This window comes from Bos mutus, chromosome 15, assembly GCF_027580195.1.
Source record: "Bos mutus isolate GX-2022 chromosome 15, NWIPB_WYAK_1.1, whole genome shotgun sequence".
Classification (NCBI taxonomy): Eukaryota; Metazoa; Chordata; class Mammalia; order Artiodactyla; family Bovidae; genus Bos; species Bos mutus.
The window spans coordinates 18,550,107-18,577,265 of record NC_091631.1 but is presented as its reverse complement, the minus strand read 5'-3'; the positions used below and the strand labels follow the sequence as shown (position 1 = coordinate 18,577,265).

The 27,159-nt window shown below is 40.6% G+C and overlaps 2 protein-coding genes across 6 annotated transcripts in view; both read left to right on the top strand.

Annotated features, from left to right (window-relative positions):
• Window positions 1–659: 659 nt before the first annotated feature.
• On the top strand, window positions 660–24,012 carry DEPDC7 (DEP domain containing 7). The gene is made up of 9 exons (XM_070383151.1): window positions 660–793; window positions 15,586–15,976; window positions 17,705–17,832; window positions 18,635–18,824; window positions 21,464–21,675; window positions 22,425–22,567; window positions 22,746–22,871; window positions 22,965–23,043; window positions 23,330–24,012. Exons 1-9 carry the CDS (start codon window positions 721–723, stop codon window positions 23,521–23,523), a joined length of 1,536 nt encoding a protein of 511 aa, XP_070239252.1. The 5' UTR covers window positions 660–720; the 3' UTR covers window positions 23,524–24,012.
• A 2,730-nt stretch (window positions 24,013–26,742) lies between these two features.
• TCP11L1 (t-complex 11 like 1) overlaps window positions 26,743–27,159 on the top strand; it is a 41,244-nt gene continuing 40,827 nt past the window's right edge. For 2 of the 5 annotated variants that reach the window (XM_070383591.1, XM_005890879.3), the window contains exon 1: window positions 26,764–27,092. The gene's annotated coding sequence lies outside the window, so the exon portion shown is untranslated. Of the gene's footprint in view, window positions 27,093–27,159 lie in introns of all 5 variants that reach the window. The other 3 variants (XM_070383587.1, XM_070383584.1, XR_011467015.1) reach the window with 3 other exon arrangements.

Genomic DNA, 27,159 nt, shown 5'->3' with positions numbered 1-27,159 from the left:
GCTCTGTCCCTAACCCACTTGACCCAGAGTTATTTTGGAGGCGGCACCGATTTCTTTGGCAGCCAGCCCCAAGGCAAGCCAGCTGCCCTCCGGACTGTGAACTCTAGACATTGCTCTCCCAGGCCAGATAAAGATTTGTTCTTTACAGGAAGGGATGCGTGAAAAATTCGAAGCATTTATCATCATGACAGAATTTCAAGCACTTATGTTCCAGACCCAGCAACTAAAATACATGAATTAGCTCGTGTAATCTTCATAAAAATATTCCGTGAAGCGGGTACTGACATTGCCCCCGCGTCACAGGTGAGGGCACTGAAGCCCAAGACAGTTAAGCAACAGAGCTAATCCACGGTGGATGCGCCTTTCACCGAAGCTGGCTTGAGCCTGGGCGCGTACGCCAGTCTGCGCGTGGGCTGTGCAGACGGCGGCGAGATGCTGGTTGCATGCGGCCGGCGCGGACTCGCAGGGCTCAGCACACCAAAACGCTTCCCATCTGGCTACCTCCAGGGCGGGGGCGGGGCCCCACCTTTCCCTCGCTGGCCGGGCCGCAGGTTACCGTGGGCCGCGGCCGGCACGTGACCGGCGGCGAGCGGAGCGCGGCGGGGGCGGGGCCTGGCGGGAGCCCCGCCCCACCCCGGGCCAGTTAACTGGCTGCTCCAACGCGGGCGCCCACTTCGCGGTGCGGTCGTCTGAGGCGGTCGTGTCCCGGCGGCTGCGGCCATGGCGACGGTGCGGGAGAAGGCGGCGGCGCTGAACCTGTCGGCTTTCCAGAGTCCGGTGCAGAGGCCTCCCGGTAGGTGCCGAGGACCCGGTACGAAAACGGTGGGGGCCACGGGGCGGGTGGGGGACGCAGGCTGCGATTCTCGCCCGGGCGGCGACCCCGCCGCGTTACAGCCAGGTCTGCAGCGGCCTCCGCGAGCCCCCGCACTGCGGTGGCTCCTTGGACCCGCGCCCCCGCGGGTGGGCTGCCGCGCCGGAGGTTGCTGTCCTCGCAGCCAGCTTTCTCCTAAGTTCCCCAGACTTGAACTTCGCCGCGCGCGAGTCTGTGCGCCAGCTGCCTGCCGGGCATTCTCAGTAGGTCTCCAAACGGGCTCCACATCGTTACTGGTGACTGTCTGAACCACACACCGTGCTTCCACGGTGTAGCCAGGGGCCGAAAGCCTCTCTTGCCGGCTTTGTTCCCCAGACTCTTCCTGGGAGGGCTGAGAAGTTTCTGTTAATGTAAGTTTAACTTCTACCGCCAGGAACTTGGCATAAAAAGCATTTATTAGTTACGCTTTCCGGATAAGGAGTATTAAAATGAACAGAAGTTTTTGATTTTCAGTGGTTGCTTGAGATTAGGGGAGACAAGTGATTTTTGCCAGCTTAATCATGTCTTAGAGGGCAGGTTACTTAGAATGTTAGTATGCTACATCTTGGTTTCTTTAAATATCCAAACAATTGAACGGAATCGGATGATCAGTTAAAATTGCTGATATGTTAAAATTCCGATTCTAGTATACCCTACATCTTAGTAGATAGAGTTAAGGAGTCCAGATAACACTTGGCTTTCTTGTTTTCCTTTTAGAAAAGTTACACTCCGCCCCCGCCCCTCTCTGTAGCTGCTATGCAGGATGCTTATAGGATAAGCGTAAGTTCCCTTGTTATTAAGTCTTTCATTTGAACTTATGAGTCCTCCCTCAAGGTGACAGTGGTCAGTGGATCGACGTGGGTAAAACTGGGTACATCTCAGTGGCCCCACTTTTGTGTTTTACTTAGAATTAGAAATGCTTCTTTTAATTTTCAAAATGCTAATGGTAAATTGTGATAGACAACCACTTCTCATTTGTAGTTTGCTAAGAACTATCTTAATATCGATCTTACTCTCCAATTGAAAGGATTCAAATAGGCATCTGATGGGTACATTCAGAATTTCTCCAGTGTTTACAGTGTGAAGAGAAGGGGAATACTTCATCATTTAGGAGTATAACATCAGCAATACTGGAAACAGTCTTGAGAAATCTTTAGGCTTACTTTCTGAGTGAAATTCCCAAATTTTACGTGATTAAAAGCCTTGTCTTCTCTAACAGCCCAAATACCAATTCTGAGCTTTGGTTGTTAGTGAACAGGTTTTTACGATAAGGGAATATGTATTCAAAATTAAATAGATGACTCTCAGAGGAAAGAGTTGAAATGTTGGTTATCGAATTTGAACCCAAGGAGAGAACCACTATCTTCTGCACACCAGGTGCAGTGGGCAGAGAAGGGCCCACTGGCTTTTCTCATTTGTTTCGCTTGCTGCAGTTGGAACCCTACCTGTTATCCTGTGTTAATCCCCCTTCCACTCTTCAGTAGCCTTGTCACAGTCCTGGTGAGCACGGTAATGGGAGCCTCTGGTTCTTGGTTCCTTGCCATTCTCTTTCTGTGTGCTCTGGCAGGCAGCTTTGGATCTCTTTCTCTACCTATTAATAATGCTTCCATAGTTTAAAGGGGCTGTAACAACCAGGGACCTGATTTATGTAGAAGAAATAAAGTCTGTATGCTAACTTCTAGTAAGTCCTTTGAAGATATTTGTCTTTTAATATAGATGAGCAAAAAAGTGGTATGTACCCTGTTATCCCTTTCTAACTGTAACCTAATTCTTTGAATTCACCTGATATCACTTTTCCAGGGAGCTCAAGTACTTCCCATATGCTGTCTCATTAATCTGTATGAATTAAAGCAAGGGCCAGTGCCTACTTTCATTGCTAGTCTTCTAAACATATTTTTAAATTGTTCTTTATTTATTTTACATAGTTTGCCTGCAGCCTTCTTTTCAGAGGCAGTCAGTCTTGTGTGACATCTATAATGCTGTGTCAGAGGAAGACAAAGTTTGGGCCAGCCAAAACCAATACACAGTAAAAAGTGCTGCAATATTGATATTGGTGTATAGAAAGTTTTCCCTACTCAGTCGCAGCTGCCTAGTTTAACACCCAAAGCCCAGCTCTCTACATTTATCTATTTTCATGAGATTTTGGTTAATGTCCAATAAATGTAGTTCTTTTCCTTTGTCTTAATTCTGTGAGTAATGTTTTAAAAGCTGTTTTGAAAAAAAGTAATTCTTAAATACAATTCTCCCAATCCTAAGTGATTTTGGATTTTATATACTTATCTTCTGATGAAGAGTTAAATCTTCTGGTATGAGTCACATTTGTCTTCTCATCTGCTGGTGATCTTTGATTGACTGTTGTTCAGAGCTTGACATCATCATCCAGGTGGTAGGAATGGGTAAAGGGTAAATGAAGGTGGGTTAGTTCATTCCCTTAGTTCAGAGAAAGGAAGAGGAAGAAAGAGACCCTCCTTTTTTTTTCACTTTTTAAATAAATTTACAAATTTTTAGAATAGATCTAGATTTACAAAAAGTCATGAGGTTGGTGCATAGAGTTCCCATATACCCTTCACTCAGATTCCCTTATTATTGGCATGTTACATTAGGGCTTCCCTGGTAGCGCAGTGGTAAAGAATCCACCTGCCAATGCAGGAAGATGAAAGTTCAGCCCCTGGGTCAGGAAGAGCACCTGGAGGAGGAAATGGCAACCTACTCCAGGTATTCTTGCCTGGAGAATCCCATGGACAGAGGAGCCTGACGGGCTATACAGTCCATGGGTTGCGGAGAGTGGGACAGGACTGAGCGTGCACACTGACTATTAACATGCTGTTTTATTAGTATAGTCCATTTGTCACAGTTAGTGGACTGGTGTTGATATCCATACTTTTACTCAGCTTTTCTTAGTTTTGGCTGAATATCCTTTTTCTGTTCCAGGGTCCTATCTAGGATGTTATTATATATTACTGTGAATCCATGTCTCCTTTGGCATTTCTAGATTGAGACAGTTTCCTCTTTCATTTTTATACATCTGTTAATTGCTGGATATGTGCTAGCCACTTGACATATGTCTCAGATGACCCTCACAATAACTGCTGCTGCTGCTAAGTCACTTCAGTCGTGTCCGACTCTGTGTGACCTCATAGACGGCAGCCCACCAGGCTCCCCTGTCCCTGGGATTCTCCAGGCAAGAACACTAGAGTGGGTTGCCATTTCCTTAAGTAGAATTAGCTATGTTTTGCCCCAGAAAAGTTAGGCAGCTTGCCCGCTATTGCATTATTAGTAATGATGGAGCCAAGAATAGAACCCAGTTCTCTGGGTCTCTAAAACCCAAGCTGTTGTCTTTCTCTATTCACAGAACCCAGCATTAGGCCTGCTGCATTAATGCAACTTTTCATGTCTAAACAGTATTCACTTAACCGAGGGTTTCTGAGCTTCAGCGTTGTTGACATTTTCCTTGTTGTGGAGGCTGGCCTGTCACTGTGATGTTAAGCAGAGTCCCTGGCCCCTCTACCCACTAAACATCAGTAGCACCTCCCCCTCCTTGGCATATAGCAGCCAAAAATGGCTCCAGACATTGCCAAATGTCCGGGACAGGGGATAAAAATCACCCACTAGGAACCACTGTGTTAACCCTTCTTTAAAATATTTTAATAGTTGGCAATAATCTGCAACTAACAAGTACTGGATAATTTGAACCTTTGTGAACTATAAGGAAATTTGAAAGGAATGGACTTCCCTAGTGGCTCAGGAGATGTGGGTTCCGTCCCTGGGTCAGGAAGATTCCCTGGAGAAGGAAATGGCAACCCACTCCAGTATTCCTGCCTGAGAAATCCAATGGACAGAGGAGGGGGTCTCAAAAGCGTTGGACGTGACTCGGTGATTAAACAACAACAAGGCGCTGGCGCACTGTGTAAGTTTGGTGCAAAATATGCTGAACATAAGCTGTCTGAATTCTTGTGTGTGTGTTGGGGGAGAGGGGGCAGTTTAATGCTCAAAAATGAAAATAAAATCGTTACATACTAATTTTGAAGTAACATGTTTTAGTAACATTGTGTATATATTTACCTTACATTGGGATCCAGTATTGGGATCCAGTTTTATAATGTCTGTTGATCTTCTAAGGAGATCTATTAATCTATTTGAAATGATTATAGAATTGTTTTCACCCTTATATTGGTTCTCACAGGAGGGCCGTAGTTAAAACTAACTACATAGATCATGGCTGATACTCATTACCTGCTTGTAACATATGTGTAAATATAATTCCTTGACCTGTCTGCCTTATAACTTGATTTTTAGGGAATTATTACTATAATAACTTGATTATTTAGCATGCATTTTTTATAAGTAAAGATGATTATTAGTGATATTACAAATACATATCAATTCAGTATTAGAAGTGTAACTTTTTGTGGCTGATAAACTTTTTTGGGTAGATTTCAAATACATGAAAAGGATCGGTCTTTGCCTTTGAAAAATAGCTCTTGTTTTCAAGCAGATAACGATGAACCTGCTTGAAAACTGAATGTTAACTAGCCTAGACTTATGTAGTGCTCACAAGCATGTGTAGTATGTTCTAGACCTAGTTTCAAACAATTTCAGAGCCTCTTGATAGCTTCTCAGAGCTTTTTATCTGACGGGTCAAATTTGTTCCCGTGCTTCACTTCTTATATTTTGTTTGATGTTAAGTGTCCATATCTAAATGGAAAGTGATGTGTTTTAGTCTCTAAAATCCTATAAATCAGTTTAGACTTGAAACATGCCATGAACATAGTGTTTAACTCTTGTATCAGTAAATGAAGGAGCCATGTTATAAAAGTTACATCTCTTACTCAGAGTTGTTGCAGCTGGTCTCTATAGACTTTGATCATTAGGTTATGATGTCTTTACAACATGCTTAACCAAATGGTAAACAAAGAAGCATCATTGTAGATGGTGTGAATTTTAAAAAAGTGTCCAGTTCATATGCAAGTGAAGTTTAAGGAAAAGCTGAAACTTAAATTCTGATTGCTAGACTTACATAAAGCATTCATTTTATACTTCCGGTCTCTTGAATCCTGTTTAGAGGTCTCAGTAATTCTTCTTACTGGGCCATGGTCAGTGATCCCAATGTTCATTTCAGCTCTTAGATGATGGTAAATATGAAGTTTCAAACCAGTATGTGGGGGATTTGTGTTCAACTGGTGAAGTCAGCATTTAAAAAAACAGGTTATCCTAGTGTGGGTTTTGGCACATTTACTCATCAAGTCCAGGGTATATTATGTTTTAAAGTATCTGTATGAACTTGAGCTAGTTTGGGTCTGTGGGTGGTGATGCTTGAGGGGAAATATCCCAGGATGCAATGGTTGCAAATTAATGGTCAGTGAGAACAGAAAGGACCTGAAAGGATTGAATTGTATTATGCCTGGAGGACTCTGGAAACATTGGATGGCTCACAGGTGCCTACTACCCTGCTCTAACCTGTTCTTTAATCTTTTATACTGTGTTATCCAACCTGCAAGACTTCCTGATTTCCCATATTTAAACAGCAAGTTAATATGGGGAAATATATTCTGTATATCCTGTTTTCCCTGTAAAGATTAGCTATTTTCACGTCATTGAGGCTCTCACCCCCATCAGTTGTCTTATTGATCTCAAATTAATACGTGAGTCAGCTTTATCCCTGAGGATTTGTATGCTTCCTTATAGCTCAACTGTTGTTATATATGTTTCATCTTTAGTATTATTACTAGCCCAGAAGTCTGTTTAGTTGGTACTTAATAGGCAGTCTGAGCTCTGCAAGTTTAAACCTTGCTTATTTTCCTTTCCTGTGTACTGTGGATAGTATATCATAGAATTTATGATACCAATCTTTTTTTTAGGATTAATGACTACTGTTTCTAAATAGCTTGGTTAGGGACTTACAAATCTTAAAGTTGTTTGTTGTTTATTTCATCTCCTAGGCTCACTTAAAACTCTTTCAGTTAATCCAAGTCTTCAGTGAAAGGTTAATGCTAAAACTATCTGGTGACTTAATATATTTATATTTACATATTAGGAAATCCTAATGTATATTTAGTAGCATAAAATTGAAGGTAAGTTTAATTCACTGAGCCTCAATTTCTTAAAAATAGGACTATTTTTAACTATTTCAGAGAAGTTTATTAGGATTAAATGAGAGAAGGCAGAGCTTGTTATATTGTAAGTCCTCAGATTTTCAGTTCAGTTCAGTTCAGTCGCTCAGTTGTATCTGACTCTTTGCGACCCCATGAGTCATAGCACGCCAGGCTTCCCTGTCCATCACCAACTCCCAGAGTTCACTCAAACTCATGTCCATTGGGTTGGTGATGCCATCCAGCCATCTCATCCTCTGTCATCCCCTTCTCCTTCTGCCCCCAATCCCTCCCATTATCAGAGTCTTTTCCAATGAGTCAACTCTTGGCATGAGGTAGCCAAAGTATTGGAGTTTCAGCTTTAGCATCAGTCCTTCCAATGAACACCCAGGACTGATCTCCTTTAGGATGGACTGGTTGGATCTCCTTGCAAGAGATCCAAGGGACTCTCAAGAGTCTTCTCCAACACCACAGTTCAAAAGCATCAATTCTTTGACGCTCAGCTTTCTTCACAGCCCAACTCTCACATCCATACATGACCACTGGAAAAACCATAGCCTTGACAAGATGGACCTTTGTTGGCAAAGTAATATCTCTGCTTTTCAATATACTATCTAGGCTGATCATAACTTTCCTTCCAAGGAGTAAGCGTCTTTTAATTTCATGGCTGCAATCACCATCTGCAGTGATTTTGGAGCCCCCAAAAATAAAGTCTGACATTGTTTCCACTGTTTCCCCATCTATTTCCCATGAGGTGATGGGGCCAAATGCCATGATCTTAGTTTTCTGAATGTTGAGCTTTAAGCCAACTTTTTCACTCTCCTCTTTCACTTTCATCAAGAGGCTTTTTAGTTCCTCTTCACTTTCTGCCATAAGGGTGGTGTCATCTGCATATCTGAGGTTATTGATATTTCTCCCAGCAATCTTGATTCCAGCTTGTGCTTCTTCCAGCCCAGCGCTTCTCATGATGTACTCTGCATTTAAGTTAAATAAGCAGGGTGACAATATACAGCCTTGACGTACTCCTTTTCCTATTTGGAACCAGTCTGTTGTTCCATGTCCAGTTCTGATCATTGCTTCCTGACCTGCATATAGGTTTCTCAAGAGGCAGATCAGGTGGTCTGGTATTCCCATCTCTTTCAGAATTTTCCAGTTTATTGTGATCCACACAGTCAAAGGCTTTAGCATAGTCAATAAAGCAGAAATCGATGTTTTTCTGGAACTCTCTTGCTTTTTCCATGATCCAGCAGATGTTGGCAATTTGATCTCTGGTTCCCCTGCCTTTTCTAAAACCAGGTTGAACATCTGGAAGTTCACGGTTCATGTACTGCTGAAGCCTGGCTTGGAGAATTTTGAGAATTACTTTACTAGCATGTGAAATAAGTGCAATTGTGCGGTCGTTTGAGCATTCTTTGGCATTGCCTTTCTTTGGGATTGGAATGAAAAGTGACCTTTTCCAGTCCTGTGGCCACTGCTGAGCTTTCCAAATTTGCTGGCATATTGAGTGCAGCACTTTCACAGCATCATCTTTCAGGATTTGAAATAGCTCGACTGGAATTCCATCACCTCCACTAGCTTTGTTCATAGTGATGCTTTCTAAGGCCCACTTGACTTCACATTCCAGGATGTCTGGATCTAGCTGAGTGATCACACCATCGTGATTATCTGGGTCGTGAAGCTCTTTTTTGTACAGTTCTTCTGTGTATTCTTGCCACCTCTTCTTAATATCTTGTGCTTCTGTTAGGTCCATACCATTTCTGTCCTTTATTGAGCCCATCTTTGCATGAAATGTTTCCTTGGTATCTCTAATTTTCTTGAAGAGATCTTTAGTCTTTCCCATTCTGTTGTTTTCCTCTTTTTCTTTGCATTGATAGCTGAGGAAGGCTTTCTTATTTCTCCTTGCTATTCTTTGGAACTCTGCATTCAGATGTTAGCTAGTGTTAATATAATGAAGATTTGAAAAAAGACTAACGAGCAAATATTTTAAGTTCATTTAAATCTCAGCTATAGTCTCTGGTCTATTAGGAAGTTAAGAATTAGTGAAAAAGTGAAAGTGAAGTTGCTCAGTTGTGTCCGACTCTTTGTGACCCCATGGATTGTAGCCTTCCAGGCTCCTCTGTCCTTGGGATTTTCCAGGCAAGAATACTGGAGTGGGTTGCCATTTCCTTCTCCAGGAGATCTTCCCAACCCAGGAATTGAACTCAGGTCTCCCTCATTGTAGGCAGACGCTTTACCCTCAGAGCCGCCAGGGAAGTTAAGAATATTAAGTGATACTCCTCCTTTTATGTAGTCATAGTGACTGAAAACAGTACAGCCACTCCTAGTTCTGGATACCAGGGAAATGACCAGGACATATTTTGAGATTCCATCCAGTGTGTGATTCTGGCTCTACTCAATAGAGACTAACTGTAGTGCATGCGTGCATGTTAAGTCACTTCAGTCATTGCCAACTCTTTGCAACCCTGTAGGCTGTAGCCTGTCAGGCTCCTCTGTCCATGGGGATTCTCTAAGCAAGAATGCTGGAGTGGATTGCCATGCCCTCCTCCAGGGGATCTTCCCCACCCAGGGACTGAACTCACGTCTCTTATGTCTCCTACATTGGCAGGCAGGTTCTTCACTAGCACCACCTGGGAAGCCCAACTAACCGCAGTTCCAGTAGTAAATTTAGTTTCAACTTGATTTCTCTAGTCGAATCTCCCTAATTCAGCTTTTAAAACTACTCACATATTTGGTAAATTGCCATCAATTACTTCCTTCTTTGTTTAGTAATACATTATGAAGTATCTGGAATTTTTAAATGTCTTGATAATTAAAAAGATTCTTGCTGATAATTTTAAACTAGCATCATAATAATGGGTAGACAGTAAAATTGAATGTGAAAAACTGAAAGGTGCTCAGTTGTGTCCGACTCTTTGCAACCCCATGTTGCAGTCGGACACTGGGTAGCCTTTCCCTCTCCAGGGGATCTTCCCAACCCAGGGATCGAACCAGGGTCTCCTGCATTGCAGGCGGATTCTTGACCAGCTGAGCCACCAGGGAAGCCCATAGTAAAATTACCCATCTATTTTTGATATTGGAAATAATACAAACACATAATAAAGGGTTTTTTGTGTTTGTGTGTGTCTCTTAGTAATTTTTATGGTCAGTCAGTGCAGTTGCTCAGTCATGTCTGACTCTTTGCAACCCCATGTACTGAAGCACACATGCCTCCCTGTCCATCACCAACTCCCGGAGTTTACTCAAACTCATGTTCATTGAGTTGGTGATGCCATCCAACCGTCTCATCCTCTGTTGTCCCCTTCTCCTCCCTCCTTCAGTCTTTCCCAGCATCAGGGTCTTCTTAAATGAGTCAGCTTTTCACATCAGGTGGCCAAAGTATTGGAGTTTCAGCTTCAACATCAGTCTTTCCAATGAATATTCAGGACTGATTTCCTTTCGGATAGACTGGTTGGATCTTCTTGCAGTCCAAGGGACTCTCAAGAGTTTTATCCAACACCAGTGTTCAAAAGCATCAGTCCTTCGGCGCTCAACTTTCCTTATAGTCCAACTCTCACATCCATACATGACTACTGGAAAAACCGTAGCCTTGACTAGATGGACCTTTGTTGGCAAAGTAACGTCTCTGCTTTTTAATATGCTGTCTAGGTTGATCATAACTTTCCTTCCAAGGAGTAAGTGTCTTTTAATTTCATGGCTGCAGTCACCATCTTCAGTGATTTTGGAACCCAAAAAAATAAAATCTGCCACTGTTTCCACTGTTTCTCCATCTATTTGCCATGAAGTAATGGAAATTAAAAGATGCTTACTCCTTGGAAGGAAAGTTATGACCAACCTAGATAGCATATTGAAAAGCAGAGACATACTTTGCCAACAAAGGTCCGTCTATTCAAGGCTATGGTTTTTCTTGTGGTCATGTATAGATGTGAGAGTTGGACTGTGAAGAAGGCTGAGTGCTGAAGAATTGATGCTTTTGAACTGTGGTGTTGGAGAAGACTCTTGAGAGTCCCTTGGACTGCAAGGAGATCCAAACAGTCCATTCTGAAGGAGATCAGCCCTGGGATTTCTTTGGAAGGAATGATGCTAAAGCTGAAACTCCAGTACTTTGGCCATCTCATGCGAAGAGTTGACTCATTGGAAAAGACTCTGATGCTGGGAGGGATTGGGAGCAGGAGGAGGAGGGGACGACAGAGGATGAGATGGCTGGATCGCATCACTGACTCAATGGATGTGAATCTGAGTGAACTCCGGGAGCTGGTGATGGACAGGGAGGCCTGGCGTGCTGCGATTCATGGGGTCGCAAAGAGTCGGACACGACTGAGCGACTGAACTGAACTGAGTGGAACCGGATGCCATGATCTTTGTTTTCTGAATGTTGAGCTTTAAGCCAACTTTTTCACTCTCTTATTTCACTTTCATCAAGAGGCTCTTTGATGAAATAGTATGAAACATGAATAGTATGAAAAGGCAAAAAGATAGGACACTGAAAGATGAACTCTCCAGGTCAGTAGGTGCCCAGTGTGCTCCTGGAGATCAGTGAAGAAATAACTCCAGAAAGAATGAAGAGACGGAGCCAAAGGAAAAACAGCACCCAATTGTGTATGTGACTGCTGATGGAAGCAAGGTCTGATGCTGTAAAGGGCAATATTGCATAGGAACCTGGAATGTTAGGTCCATGAATCAAAGCAAATTGGAAGTGATCAAACAGGAGATGGCAAGAGTGAACGTTGACATTTTAGGAATTAGCGAACTAAAATGGACTAGAATGGGTGAATTTAACTCAGATGACAATTGTATCTATTACTGTGGGCAAGAATCCCGTAGAAGAAATGGAGTAGCCATCCTAGTCAACAGAAGAGTCCAAAATGCAGTACTTGGATACAGTCTCAAAAACAACAGAATGATCTCTGTTCATTTCCAAGGCAAACCATTCAATATCATGGAATCCAAGTCTATGCCCCGACCAGTAATCCTGAAGAAGCTGAAGTTGAACGGTTCTATGAAGACCTACAAGACCTTCTAGAACTAACACCCAAAAAAGATGTCCTTTTCATTATAGGGGATTGGAATGCAAAAATAGGAAGTCAAGAAACACCTGGAATAACAGGCAACTTTGGCTGTTGGAGTACAGAATGAAGCAGGTCAAAAGCTAATAGAGTTTTGCCAAGAGAACCCACTGGTCATAGCAAACACCCTCTTCCAACAACACAAGAGAAGACTCTACACAGGTACATCACCAGATGGTCAACACCAAAATCAGATTGACTATATTCTTTGCAGCCAAAGATGGAGAAGCTCTATACAGTTGGCAAAAACAAGACCAGGAGCTGACTGTGGCTCAGATCATGAGCTCCTTATTGTCAAATTCAGACTTAAATTGAGGAAAGTAGGGAAAACCACTAGACCATTCAGGTATGACCTAAATCAAATCCCTTAGGATTATACAGTGGAAGTGAGAAATAGATTTAAGGGACTAGATCTGATAAGAGTGCTTGATGAACTATGGGTGGAGGTTCATGACATTGTACAGGAGACAGGAAGCAAGACCATCCCCATGGAAAAGAAATGCAAAAAAGCAAAATGGCTGTCTGGGGAGGCCTTACAAATAGCTGTGAAAAGAAGAGAAGCAAAAAGCAAAGGAGAAAAGGAAAGATATAGCCATTTGAATGCAGAGTTCCAAAGAATAGCAAGGAGAGATAAGAAAGCCTTCCTCAGCTATCAGTGCAAAGAAAAAGAGGAAAACAACAGAATGGGAAAGACTAAAGATCTCTTCAAGAAAATTAGAGATACCAAGGAAACATTTCATGCAAAGATGGGCTCAATAAAGGACAGAAATGGTATGGACCTAACAGAAGCAGAAGATATTAGAAGAGATGCCAAGAATACACAGAAGAACTGTACAAAAAAGACCTTCATGACCCAGATAATCACGATGGTGTGATCACTCACCTAGAGCCAGATATCCTGGAATGTGAAGTCAAGTGGGCTTTAGAAAGCATCACTACGAACAAAGCTAGTGGAGGTGCTGGAATTCCAGTCGAGCTATTTCAAATTCTAAAACATGATGCTGTGAAAGTGTTGCACTCAATATGCCAGCATATTTGGAAAACTCAGCAGTGGCCTCAGGACTGGAAAAGGTCAGTTTTCATTCCAGTCCCAAAGAAAGGCAATGCCAAAGAATGCTCAAACTACCTCACAATTGCACTCATCTCACACACTAGTAAAGTAATGCTCAAAATTCTCCAGGCCAGGCTTCAGCAGTACATGAACCATGAACTTCCAGATATTCAAGCTGGTTTTAGAAAAGGCATAGAAATTGCCAACATCTGCTGGATCATAGAAAAGGCAAGAGAGTTCCAGAAAAATAGCTATTTCTGCTTTATTGACTATGCTAAAGTCTTTGACTTTGTGGATCACAATAAATTGTGGAAAATTCTTATAGAGATGGGAATACCAGACCACCTGACCTGCCTCTTGAGAAATCTGTATGCAGGTCAGGAAGCAACAGTTAGAACTGGACATGGAACAATAGACTGGTTCCAAATAGGAAAAGGAGTATTTATGGTAGATACAAAATTATCTACCATAATTGGTATGGTAGATAATTTTGGCTATGGCTCACTGCAGTCCTTATGTTTATTTCAACACAAAAGATGAATTTCAAATGACCCACTTAAAATTTATGACTCGTGCACTGAGTTGAGGTTTTTTCCCCAGGCATACCACAAAGTTTATGGGATTTTAGTTCCCCAGTCAGGGATCGAAACCTGGCCCCCCACAGTGGATGTGTGGAGTCCTAACCCCTCGAATGCCAAGGGAATTCCCAGGTGGAGTTTTAATATGCCTCAGAAACGTACCTTTGCTTTCATCTTACACATTCTATCTAAAAAAGGAAGGTTGTTTCAAGTAGGAGTTTCTTTAATGATAATCCCCTTCTTCCTTTCTGCTGTGCTGTTGCATACTGCTTTTCTTTTCTAGACTACTTTAAGGGAACTGAGTCTCCCTGGCAGCTCAGATGGGTAAGAGTCTACCTGTGATGCTGGAGACCTGAGTTCCATCCCTGGGTTGGGAGAATTCCCTGCAGAGGAGGGCATGGCAGCCCACTCCAGGATTCTTGCCTGGAGAATCCCATGGACAGAGAGCCTGGTGGGCTATGGTCCATGGCGTTGCAAAGAGTCAGACATGATTGAGGCAACTTAGGATGCTCACACAAGGGAAGTAATCAGTTTTCAATTTCAGTCCAGGTTCGATGCACGATACTGGATGCTTGGGGCTAGTGCACTGGGATGACCCAGAGGGATGGTATGGGGAGGGAGGGAGGAGGGTTCAAGATGGGGAACACATGTATACCTGTGGTGGATTCATTTTGATATTGGGCAAAACTAATACAATTATGTAAAGTTTAAAAATAAAATTAAAAAAAAAAAAAGGTATACTGTGTTTCCATAAAAAGAAAGAGCAAGCCAGATAGGCAGCAAGCTGATGATTAGCTAGATTAATTCCATTAGCTTGCTAAAACTTAAGGTCCATTTTCTTTTCATTATTTCTCCTTTTCTTCTTCGTAGCTATGTCAAATATCAATTTATTAAAGTGAGGAAACATATAAATATTTGAAAGCATGTTTTCTTTCTTTTCTATTTGGCTAAATCCTTACTTTATTTCTGTGCTTCTCCTATCTTTGCAATAGTCTCTAAGCTCCTGTTGAGCAGGAACCAAACTGTTCGTTTATAAAGCACTTAATTCATGAGCATCCATAATAAGAAGCTTTTAAAAATTAGTTTATTCCAACAAGCATTATGTGTGAATGTATATCTATAACTATACATCTGTCTGTCTAGTTATCTATCTGACTAGTAAATGCTTTGAAATCATATAGACCATGAACTAAATCCCAGCACCACCATTACAATATAATGTTCAGAAGTTATACTTAACCTCTGTATATCTGTTTTCCATTTCACAAATATGGCAATGTCTGCTTCATAGAGTTGCTAAGATTAGATCATTTGTGTAAGGCATTTAATAGAGTTCCTTAATTGGTAACTGCCACAAGGTCTTATTTGATCTGCACCGCTCACTCCCGTTTTCACTCTTCTCTGATCTCACTTCTGTTCTTTTCCTTGGTCACCTGAGTAGGTTGTGGTGGCCTCTCTCCTGTTCTCAGCAGAGCACCTCCCTCCTCCTCAAGACCTTTACTCTTTCTGTTTTCTCGGCTTTCCCCTCAGATAACTGCATAGCTTGCCCCCTGATTTTACTCAGGCTTCTGCCAAGGGATCACCTTGTCAGAGAGGTCTTTCCTGACCTCCCATCTAAAATAGCATTCTCTCTCTTACCTGGCTTTACTTACCTTCTTGGCACTGATCTAACATACATGTGTTGTGGATATCTTCCCACAAAGTGTGTTTAAGTCCTTAAAGAACAGGGACTTTATTTTGCCCATTCTTTTATCCTAACACATAGAACAGTGTTTAGCGTATAGTAGGCAGTAACTTTTTAATTAATTGCTACTAATAATTTCATATTTCAATAACAAGCTGCCCTAATAATTGTTCCTTATTAATAGCTTTGGAGATTGCTACTTTTTACTTAAGGCTTGCTTAGACCTTATTACAAATGAGCCAGGTGAGTCTGTGATTTTTCCCATTTCAGGTTTCAGTGTAGCCCAGAAGCCATTTGGAGCCACATATGTTTGGAGCAGCATTATAAACACTCTTCAAACACAGGTGGAGGTGAAAAAACGAAGGCACCATTTAAAAAGACACAATGACTGCTTTGTTGGTTCAGAAGCTGTGGATGTCATTTTTTCTCACCTAATGCAGAATAAATATTTTGGTGATATAGATATTCCTCGGGCCAAAGTGGTAAGAGTTTGTCAGGCACTTATGGACTACAAAGTATTTGAAGCAGTTCCAACCAAAGTCTTCGGAAAAGACAAAAAACCCACATTTGAAGATAGTAGCTGCAGCCTTTATAGATTCACAACGACACCTAACCAAGACAGTCAGTTAGGGAAAGAAAACAAAGTATGTTCACCTTCCAGGTGAGTATATGTTAGATTTTCATTTAATATCGGCAGGAAGAGGCACCTTGTTAGCATAATCAGTCTCAGGATATTGGCAGAGGGGATGTTTACAGGATTTTGTCTACTTTTTAGTGAGATGCTGACTATCTTTTACTTTTGAAATAGTAAATTAGGCTAAAATCTGGGTCTGTGGGTAAATTTGATAGAGTGAACTTTTATTTGATATCTCCTAGAATTCTTATTGGAAGTCATCAACAAATTTTGATTTTCCTGCTTCAAGTTACAATTATAGTATAAAGAATATTAGAGAGTTTATACACAAAGTGGTATGGAAGACCAACAGGTGGGTTGTCACTAGAATCCAGGAAATAGCAGATGTGAAATATGAAAGGAGCCAGAATGCAGAAAATTTATAGGACATGTTAGGGAGTTTGCATGTGATCACACAGATGTCAGGGAGGCCATAGAAAGACTCAAAGTATGTTGAGATTGACCTTCAGAAAGGTCATCCTGGCAGCTATATGGACAGCCTAATGGGGAGAGCTAGGTAGGAATCTGTTGCAATACTGTGATCTACAGATGAGGAGGAAGTAGGCAGCAGTGGTGGAGGAGGAGGAACCATTTAAAGGGAGACAACATTGTAGAACCCAGTGACTGAAATGGATATAGGTCATAAGTGCATAGTTAACGTAGTTATTTGTCATGAAATAAAACTTTTCCCTTTTATTCCCCTCAGCTTAATGGTGAGGAGGTGACTGTGTAATTGAAGCTCTTAAAGTTCAGATCTGACCCAAAGTCAGACGTATAGTGTATTGACTTTGAAGTGTTTTTTAATTCTATATGTAAAACATGATAAAACGTACTTCTCTGTATATGAAGGAAGTGGGACAGGTAGGGCATGGTCAGTACTTTCCAAATGGAGATCCCTGTGCTTTATCTGAAACCTTTGGAACAGATGCTTATCGAAATTTGGAACTTTGGAGATTTTAGAAAGCTAATAATATACATATATCATTTACTAGATAACACTCCTAGACACAGGAGACATAGGTTTGATATCTGGGCCAGGAAGATCCCCTGGAGTAGGAAGTGGCAACCCACTACAGTTTTCTTGCCTGGAGAATTCCATAGACAGAAAAGCCTGGCAGACTATAGTCCATGGGGTTGCTCAGACACAGCTGAGCATGCACGCAGATAACACTCCTAGAGGGATCTGGGACAGCATCTGGTAATCAAACACATTAATATTTCTGCAGTGAAAACGTTCATATTAACTGGGATAGATATAAAGGCTATGAAAATCTCAAAACAGGTTTTGTCACTGTATGAATTCTGAATAGACAACTTTGAATTTTTCAAAGCTTTTTGGGTTTCAGAATTGTGAATAGGGGATTGTAGATCCGTATTTGATGAGCACTGTCTACCAGAGAATGCCCTGGAAATAGAGATCACTAATAAAAATGATAAGCATAATTAAGTTTGACTATGTCTGATTGTGTTTTAAAATTGGAGACACAATTTTAGTCATTGAATCACTTTAAGTGCTCAAAGGAGAATTTATTTAGAGTATATATTCAGGCTTGAGAAAGAAGGTGGCATGTCTTATATTTTATCCTCCTCTTAGAATTTGAATTTGTTATGCTTTTGCTGTGGAATACATAAACTGTCTAGACACTCTTAGCTCTCAAATGCAAAAATATTTCTGTGGGCTTACTAATAAAAATTTATGAAATAAATTTGTTGTAGATATGCAGATACATTATTTAAGTCCTCTGACATCAGATCCACAAGTTTAGAGGCTCTGTGGGAAAACCTGAGTTTAAAGCCTGCCGACTCTCCTCGTGTAAATATCTCTGCAACCTTGTCTCCACAAGGTAAGCTCAAGATGATACAGGAAGGAATAGAAGACTAACTTCAAATAAAGTTATTTAAATTTTTTCAGTCCTAACCTTTATTAGAATTTAGATATTCAGAGCACAGAGAAAGAGCACACTGTGTATTAAAGCTGTTTATATTAAGTTTTAACAGAGGTCTATTATCTTTAACAAATAGATCAGTGTTGCAATTCTGAACACTGACTTTTGTCCTATCAGCTGGCAGAGGTTCAAATCTGAAATGATTTGCATGCAGATTTTTAAAAAAATTTATTTAAAATCTGTTCTCAACTCTAGCTTTCTCTAAGATTTTATAAGAGTCAGTAAAAAATTGGAAAATTATATTAAAACATTAACAGGATTCTTATGTTCTTCTTTGTCTATGGCCGTGGAATGTGGTTTTAAGGACGGATTTCCACCTTCCCTCCCCCATCCCACTTGTGGAAACCCTGAGTGGAATAATCTGCAGCCAATAGTTTCAGACGAGTTTTCAGACTGAATGACTCATTCTTTCTTCCTCGGTCCTTATTAACATGTTATATGACTTGATCTCTTATCAAGCCATATTGCTTTTTACAGTACAAGAATGAAAAGAATTCCTGTTGTCCAAAGTCTGTTCTCCTACACTTTACAACAAATCTTGAATTGTTGTTCCTTTGTTATAAGAAACCACTTCATAAAACTGACTTTCTCTTTTGTTTTTTTTTCCACAAATTTATTAGCTTAGACCTGCCTAGGCAGATACTGTGGTGAGCCTGTAGTAACTGCTGTTAACTTTCCCCTTGTCATTTTCCCTGTGCAGTTATTAATGAAGTGTGGCAAGAAGAAACAATAGGGCGACTGCTCCAGCTTATAGACCTTCCTCTCCTTGACTCCCTCCTCAAACGGCAAGAGATGATACCTAAAGTTAGTCAGCCTAAGAGGCAGCTTGACTTGGTCAACAACAGGAACTATCTGGATCGAGGGATTCTCAAGGCTTACAGTGATTCTCAGTATGTGGAAAAACCTGTAATAATTTGAGTGTATTTGTAGGAAGATAATTAGTTTTAAGATAATCTTTTGAATTCTTCTGTCCATACAATCAGATATGCTTTGTCAGTTGATATTATCATTGTTGGGAAAAATGAAGAACAAAATTACCTTGGTCAAAATTAATGAGATTTAAATGTCATTATTTATCATATTCATTTTTTTTCAACATATATCTTACTTGCATATCAAGTGAAGAAAATGATTATGCTCCACCTTCTTTGTTAAAATATAGGTCTGTCTAGTCTCTTAGAGCTGTCTGGTCTTACATTTCTAGTACTTCACCAGTTCTACATTCTAATGAACTATTAATATAGTTGAATGTCAAAAGGTAGCTTAAAACCTTACATGAAAAAAATAATCCCAACATAAGAATTTAAATTACATTTATACAATTTAAATTAATAGGTGAAGGTATTTTATAATGACCTTAAATTTTAAGTACAGAATCAGAAATTGACCTTAAAAGATCATCTGTCTACATCTTAAGATGAAGCTGATGACCACAGGAGGTGACCTGACCTGGGTGGTGGCAGAATTAGTTGTCCTGAGTCCACAGCAGTGGAAGATATGATTTTTTTTTAAACTATTTGTTGTTGTTCAGTTGATAAGTTGTGTCTGAGTCTTTGCGACCCCGTGGACTGCAGCATGCCAGGCTCCCCTGTCCTTCACTGTCTCCTGGAGTTTGCTCAGATTCATGTCCATTGAGTCGGTGATGCCATCCAACCATCTCATCCTCTGCTGCCCCATTCTCCTTTAGCCTTCCATCTCTCCCAGCTTCAGGGTCTTTCCAGTGAGTCAGCTCTTCACATTAGGTGGCCAAAATATTGGAGCTTCAGCATCAGTGCTTGCAATGAATATTCAAGGTTGATTTCCTTTAGGATTGACTGGTTGGATCTCCTTGCAGTCCAAGGGACTCCTAAGAGTCTTCTCCAGCACCACAGTTCGAAAGCATCAGTTTGGTGCTCAGCCTTCTTTATGGTCGAGTTCTCTCATCCATACATGACTACTGGAAAAACCATAGCTTTGACTATATGGACCTTTTATTGGCAAAGTGCTGTCTCTGCTTTTTAATACACTGTCTAGATTTGTCATAGCTTTTCTTCCAAGAAGCAAGCGTCTTTTAATTTCATGGCTGTAGTCACTGACTGCAGTGGTTTTGGAGCCCAAGAAAATAAAATCTGTCACTGTTTCAATTTTTCCCCCATCTGTTTTCCACAAAGTGATGGGACTGGATGCCATGATCTTAGTTTTTTAAACGTTGAGTTTCAAGCCAGCTTTTTCACTCTCCTCTTTCACCTTCATTAAGAGGCTCTTTAGTTCCTCTTCCCTTTCTACCATTAGAGTGCTAGCATCTGCCTATCTGAGGTTGCTGATATTTCTCCCAGCAGTCTTGATTCCAGCTTGTGATTCATCTAGGCCAGCATTTTTCATGATGTACTCTGCATGTAAGTTAAATAAGTAGGGTGACAATACACTGCCTTGTCATACTCCTTTCCCAATTTTGAACTAGTCAGTTGTTCCATGTCCAGTTCTGTTGCTTCTTGATGCACATGCAGTTTTCCCAGGAGACTGGTAAAGTGGTCTGGTACTCCCATCTCTTTAAGAATTTCCCACAGTTTCTTGTGATCCACACAGTAAAAGGCTTTAGCGTAGTCAATGAAGCAGATGTTTTTCTGCAATTCTCTAGCTTTCTCCAGGATCCATTGAATGCTGGCAATTTGATCTTTGGTTCCTCTGCCTTTTCTAAACCCAGCTTGTATATCCAAAAGTTCTTGGTTCATGTACTGCTGATGCCTGTATTAACAAATTGAATGTTAAAAGTTAGTCATTCTATTTCTTAAAATGTAGCAATTTTCTTAAGTTACCCAACTGGGATTTTATTAGAAATGGCTAATTAATATTTAATTATTTTGAAACCCTAACTTGTCTTCCTCTATTCTCTTCTAGCCAGAGTCAGAGATGATAGATCATACCCAGAGCTTTGAAGTAAACCACAGTCTATGAGAAAAATGCTGGTTTAGGAATCAGATCTGGGATCTAGTCCTTCCTGGGACCCTGAGCCAGTAACTTAAGAGTTTCTGGACCTCAATAGTAAATTTAAGGAGTGGAATTTGAATTCTGATGTGCTTTTCAGGCCTGTATTATAGTGGATAGTTTCTGTTTTTGCTTTAAAAAAGAGTGAAGACATATTAAAATCAACTTTTTATCTGTGATACATGACCTAGCTATAGAATTATGCATATCCATTATACAAGCTATAAAGAATTATACATATCTTTGGCTTCCCAGGTGGCTCAGTGGTAAAGAATCCACCTGCCAAGCAGGAGACATGGGTTTGATCCCCAGGTCAGGAAGATCTCCTGGAGCAGGAAATGGCAACCCATTCCAGTATTCTTGCCTGGAAAATCCCATGCAACCCTGGCGGGCTACAGTCCATGGGGTCACAAACAATCAAACATGACTTAGGGACTAAACAGCAAATAGCAGCCCCAAAGGTGTATAGAGATTCATCTTAGTGGGAAACTTGAAACAGCTAGTAAATCAGGTATGGGTTTATTGGTTATCCTTTGCTTTTTAAAATAATTCTTTTCTCTCATAGGGAAGATGAGTGGCTCTCTTCAGCAATTGATTGCTTGGAATACCTTCCAGACCAGATGGTGGTAGACATAAGCAGAAACTTTCCTGAGCAACCAGATAGAATAGACTTAGTGAAAGAACTTCTGTTTGATGCCATTAGCAAATATTACAGTAGTAGGGAACCTCTGTTAAATCACTTATCTGATGTTCATAATGGAATTGCAGAACTCCTAGGTAAGTAAGATGTTACTGAATACTAAAATTTCTCTTTGGAGGGAACAGGACAAAGTTTCTTGTCCCAAAATTAACCAAAATGATATTACTTCAAGCTGGGAATGGATCTAGACTAATCCATGGAAAGTATGTTTTTCCCAAAACTTCCATGGTTCATTTGGAAAGCAGCTTTACTGAGCTCTGAAGTCATGCAGGGACTTCTGGTCGCTACAGGTGAATGCTGCTCTCATTCACTGGAAACTTAATAAGCATAGAGCAGCAGTTCTCTTTTTCAGAAAGTGTTACCAGCACTGTCACCATTCTCCATTCATCCTCTTCACAATGGCAGACACTCTGCTTTGTCCCTGTACCAGTGAGGCAGACTGTTCCACGTGGTTTGTTGAAAACAAGTTGCAGATTTCAAAGAATCCTATTTTTCTCAGAGTTGGCTATATCAGTACTGTATACATAGTGTACCCTTGAAATGTCGTGAATTATTGGAAAACATGGGCTGAGAATTTATTTACAAAGTCATATTAGATTTAATATCCTAAGATTTGTGAATGACAAGGACTTAGGACTTGCCAGTTTGAGTATAGGCTTTCTTGATGGTATTGGTCATTCATTTTAATTCCTAGTCTCTTTGTTTTGCTGTTGAACATAATTTTGGATAAGTTTACTGATTAGCTTAAGTTTTAGCTTGACTTTTGTTCCCTTTGATATAGTTGTGTCTGGTCAAAATTAAAGCATTTTTTTCCTTTTGGCAAAAGTGAACGGGAAGACTGAAATAGCATTAGAAGCTACTCAGCTCTTTCTAAAGCTTTTGGATTCCCAAAATAGAGAAGAATTTAGAAGACTGCTGTATTTCATGGCTGTTGCAGCACATCCTTCTGAATTTAAATTACAGCAAGAAGTAAGTCTTTTGTCTAAATGTTAATTGTATTCAGTATCTGTAATACTTACAGGACATATTATTCCATTATCAGCATCAAGTATGTGGAAATGGATAGTAGCTATTAATATTTAACATTGCTTTTTATATTACATTTATTCTTAAAAATAAATTCTATTGGGTATATATTCTTTTACAGAGTGACAACCGAATGGTTGTGAAAAGGATATTCTCAAAAGCTATTGTTCACAATAAAAATTTATCCAAAGGCAAAACTGATCTTCTGGTGCTCTTTTTAATGGATCATCAAAAAGATGTTTTTAAGGTAAAACTCTGAAAGTAAAGTTGAACTTATGTAATAGATCACTAAATTAAAATGCATAATGTTCCATGTGCCTTCTTTTTTTTCTTTTGTAAGATTCCTGGAACTCTACATAAAATTGTCAGTATTAAGCTCATGGACATTCAGAAAGGAAGAGATCCAAACAGAGACGCAGGTAATCTGAGAAATACTCCTTCCATGTCTCACGAGGATAAGTAGTTGCATTTTAGCTTCAGCTAGACTCTAACTCATCTTCTCAGAGCTATTCAGACTTAGCAGAGAGCCTTTTTATGTCAGAAAAGCAACCTGACAGGGTTAGAAAGTCAGCAGTGCTTAGCACCTTTACATGCATTTTATAAAGTGGGGAAGAAAAAAAAATATATATATATACAAGTGGTTTTTTTCTTGTTAAATCTGAGGACTAGATCCATTAACTGAACTTTTTACTTTTAAACTTTAAGGATATATTTATTGCCAGAGAATTGATCGAAGTGATTATTCTGACCATACAAGGAAGACAACCAAGGATGAGCTATTGAATTTACTAAAAAATATTGATGAGGATTCAAAACTTTCCACCAAAGAGAAGAAAAAATTGTTAGGTCAATTCTATAAGTGTCACCCAGACGTGTTTATTGAGTATTTTGGGGACTGAGTTTCCAGTGTCTGTATATAACTTGTGCATTTTAAGAATAAATTATGTATCCTAAAGATTCAATCATATTGTAATATTAGATGTTCCTCTAAGTATGAAACTGTACTTAATAAAACATTTTTTGTATAACCTTTTGTGAAACTGAGTATTAGGTGGTGTATTGCTGTTAAGTATTGACCTCTCTCAGGTGAGTTGATTTATAATTATTGTGCACAATACTTTATAGAACATCCTGGGAATTTAAATGATGGGACATTGCAGCGTTTATAAAATAAAGTATTAAACAGTTAGGATGTCTGTAATTACAAGTTAATAGGAGTGTGGTTTGTACCTTGAAAGGTATATTTCTTGAAGATACAAGATAGAAATTTAGGCTATGCTAAAGTGAATTTGTCAGTTACCATAAACTGTAGACAAGTCAGAAATTGAACTGTCCTAATGCTTTTGACAACTTCAGCATCTTTTAAAGCTTATTGTGTATAATTTCAAACATACATAAATATGGGGAGAATAGAATAATGAGCCCTTCATGTATTCATCATCCAGTTTCAACAGTTGTCAACTCATGGCCAGTCTTGTTTATTCTGGGCTCCCACCTCAGCAGATTTCATACATGCTATCACTTCATCTATAAGATTTCAGTATATATGACTAAAAGATAAGGACATTAAAAACATAACCCCAGTATCATTATTATACACACACAAAGTCACAATTCCTTAATATCTTCAAAAATGCAGTCAGTGTTCACAGTTTCTGATCTCAAATGATGGTGACATTTACGTAGGGATCCCAACAGAGTTCATACATTGCAATTGGTTAATGTGCTTCTTAAATCTTTATAGGTTTTTCTCTTTGTCTCTCCTCCCTTCTTTTCTCTCTGTTTGTTATTCAGTAAACCTGGTCGGCTGTTCTTGAGTTTCCCACAATCTGGATTTAGCTGACTGCAAGCCTGTACTATCCTTTATCATGTTCCTCTGTGTCCTTCATTCCTTGTAAATTAGTCATTAGAACTAATGTCTCAACAACTTTTTATTCAGTTAATAGTTATTTTGGAACAACTGCACTGCACTGACACAATACACTTGTGAAGTAGACATGCAGTATAATAATTGTAACGTATAATACAGTTTTAAATTATGCATCTTTACAATAATAAAACCAAAAGATTAAAATGAGACTGAATTTTAAATTCACAGTTTTAATGAGGGGTAGGAAAACTAAAATGATGTACCAAATATGCTAGCATGTCAGTCTTTTGTTTTCAAAGATATACTGGCTAGTCTTTATTTTTTTTTAATTTATTTTATTTTTTAACTTTACAATATTGTATTGGTTTTGCCATATATCAAAATGAATCTGCCACAGGTATACATGTGTTCTGGCTAGTCTTTAAAAAGGAAAAAGTTGAGGACTCATCTATAGTACGTAATATAATTCTAATAAAGTAAGGAATAGTTGTGTCAGGTGGGTTCTTTTGTGATGTGTATTTTGCTTTGTTGCATAGGCAGGAAAGGAAGGCAGCTCTCTACAGTGAAGTGAAAGAGAAAACAGTTCATGATTTGAGTGAGGAAGTTTTTAGAAACAAACTACTTAAAATGTGGTGAGACCACAGCTGACGGAGCAACAGTGTGTACTTCCTGATTTGCAACTTTTATTTTGCACATAATGGAATAAACATCATTATTTGGCAACAAAACTAACAGCTCTCCTTCAGGGGAAGACAGAATTTTTTAGTTATATTCATGGTCCTAGAAGCAGCAGCATTCTAATACAATGTTAATTTCATGGACAATCTAGTAAAACCACAGTTTACCTCAAACTTCATAAGCGTAAAGTTTTAAGAAAATTGGTCATGTTTATGGTAAGCCCTGATCTGAAGGGCTTCCCTTGCTCAGCTGGTAAAGAATCTGCCTGCAATGTGGGGAACCTGGGTTTGATCCCTGGGTTGGAAGATCCCCTGGAGAAGGGAACAGCTAATTTAGAGACTATGGTATATTGGAAGGACTGATGCTGAAGTTCCAATACTTTGGCCACTTGATGTGAAGAGCTGACTCATTGAAAAAGACCCTGATGCTGGGAAAGATCGAAGGCAAAAGGAGAAGGGGTGGCAGAGGATGCAATGATTATATAGCATTAGCGACTAATGGACATGAATTGAGCAAACTCTGGGAGATAGTGGAGGACAGAGAGGCCTGGCATGGTGCTGTCCAAGGGGTCATAGAGAGTCACCTTAGCAACTTAACAACACCAAAAAGTATATTCGTCTAGACTCTGAAGTGAGAACTGAATGTTTTCTTCCTAAATCTTAGTTCCAGTTAATATCTTATGGCACCCCCCTCCCCCCTCAAAGTGAATCCTCTTCTGAGAACTGTGTTTCAGGAAAAATTCTTACTTTAACGTAGGAATAACTGCCCATGTGTGATCTATTTAGAAGTGGCATTTGAAAGCAACTCCTAATTCCACTCCAGCTTGTTTTGTTCTAGTTATTTAACAAGTTTATAGGCTTCAGGTAAGAGGCTTGATTGTTACCTTCATTTTAAGGCACACATGTTTGATGTTCATTCTTAAAGCATTTTTCAAAAGAACAGATAAAAGTTATGAACTTTTACTTTTGAAGATAGACCCCTCACAACGATTTCTATTCGTGTAGTTTGCTGTCTTACTATATAGGCTGAGAAAAGCATGGTTTTCTTGGATCAGCAACTGTTCAGGGCTGCGACAGCCACGGCCCGGGCACCTGAGACAAAGGGGAAGGAGGCTTCAGAACAAGCTTGTCTTAACACGGTGTGTTTACTTTCTAGAATACATATGGCACATAAAATGCTGAGTGCTGTGTTTCTGAGCTTTCTAAACCGAGTTGAACCCTCGTGAGACGTCTTTGCCTCCTTGCCTTCCATCTTTTCAGGGCGAAGATCTCGCTCTTCCCGTCGACACAGTAGCGACCGCTTAGATAAAAGAGATGACTCAAACCAAATCGAATCTGTGCCGTTAAAATGAAATTTGGCCATCCCGGTGGTGGGCATGACTTTTTTTTTTTAACAACCAAAAACGAGGGGAGGGGAACAAATAACGTGGCTGTAAACCATGGTGTAATATTTAAATTTGAAAACCAGGACGGGGAAGGCTTTGCACCGAAACAGCCAATCCTTTCGCCTTCCTCGACTGCCTCCGCGCCGCCTGCCCCGCAGCCCGTTTTTCCGTACAGAAACATGGCGCCGCCCTCTCTGGGGCGGGGGCCTCCCGGCTCCGAGTCACAGCCCACTGGGCCCCCGCAGCTGGCACCCGGCCGCACCTCCCGCCTTTCCGTAAGGGAACATGGCGACGCCCTACGTGGGACAGGCGCCTCCCGGCTGAGCGCTTCCTCCCGCTACCCGACACTGAGGAGCCGCCGCGCTGGCCGCTACCCACCCGAGCCCGGCGGGGAGGACCGCTCGCAGCGCAGCGAGGGATGCGGCCTCCGGGGGGCAGAGGTTGAACCGGCCCTTCCCGCCGCGCATCCTCCCCGCCTCCGCCGCCGCCAGATCCCCGGCCGAGCGGCAGGAGGGAAGACGCCCACTCCGGAGCAGGTGAGGGAAGCGGATGCGCAGGCTGGCAGCCCTGCGGAGCCCGCACGCCAGGGACGAGATCGAGATT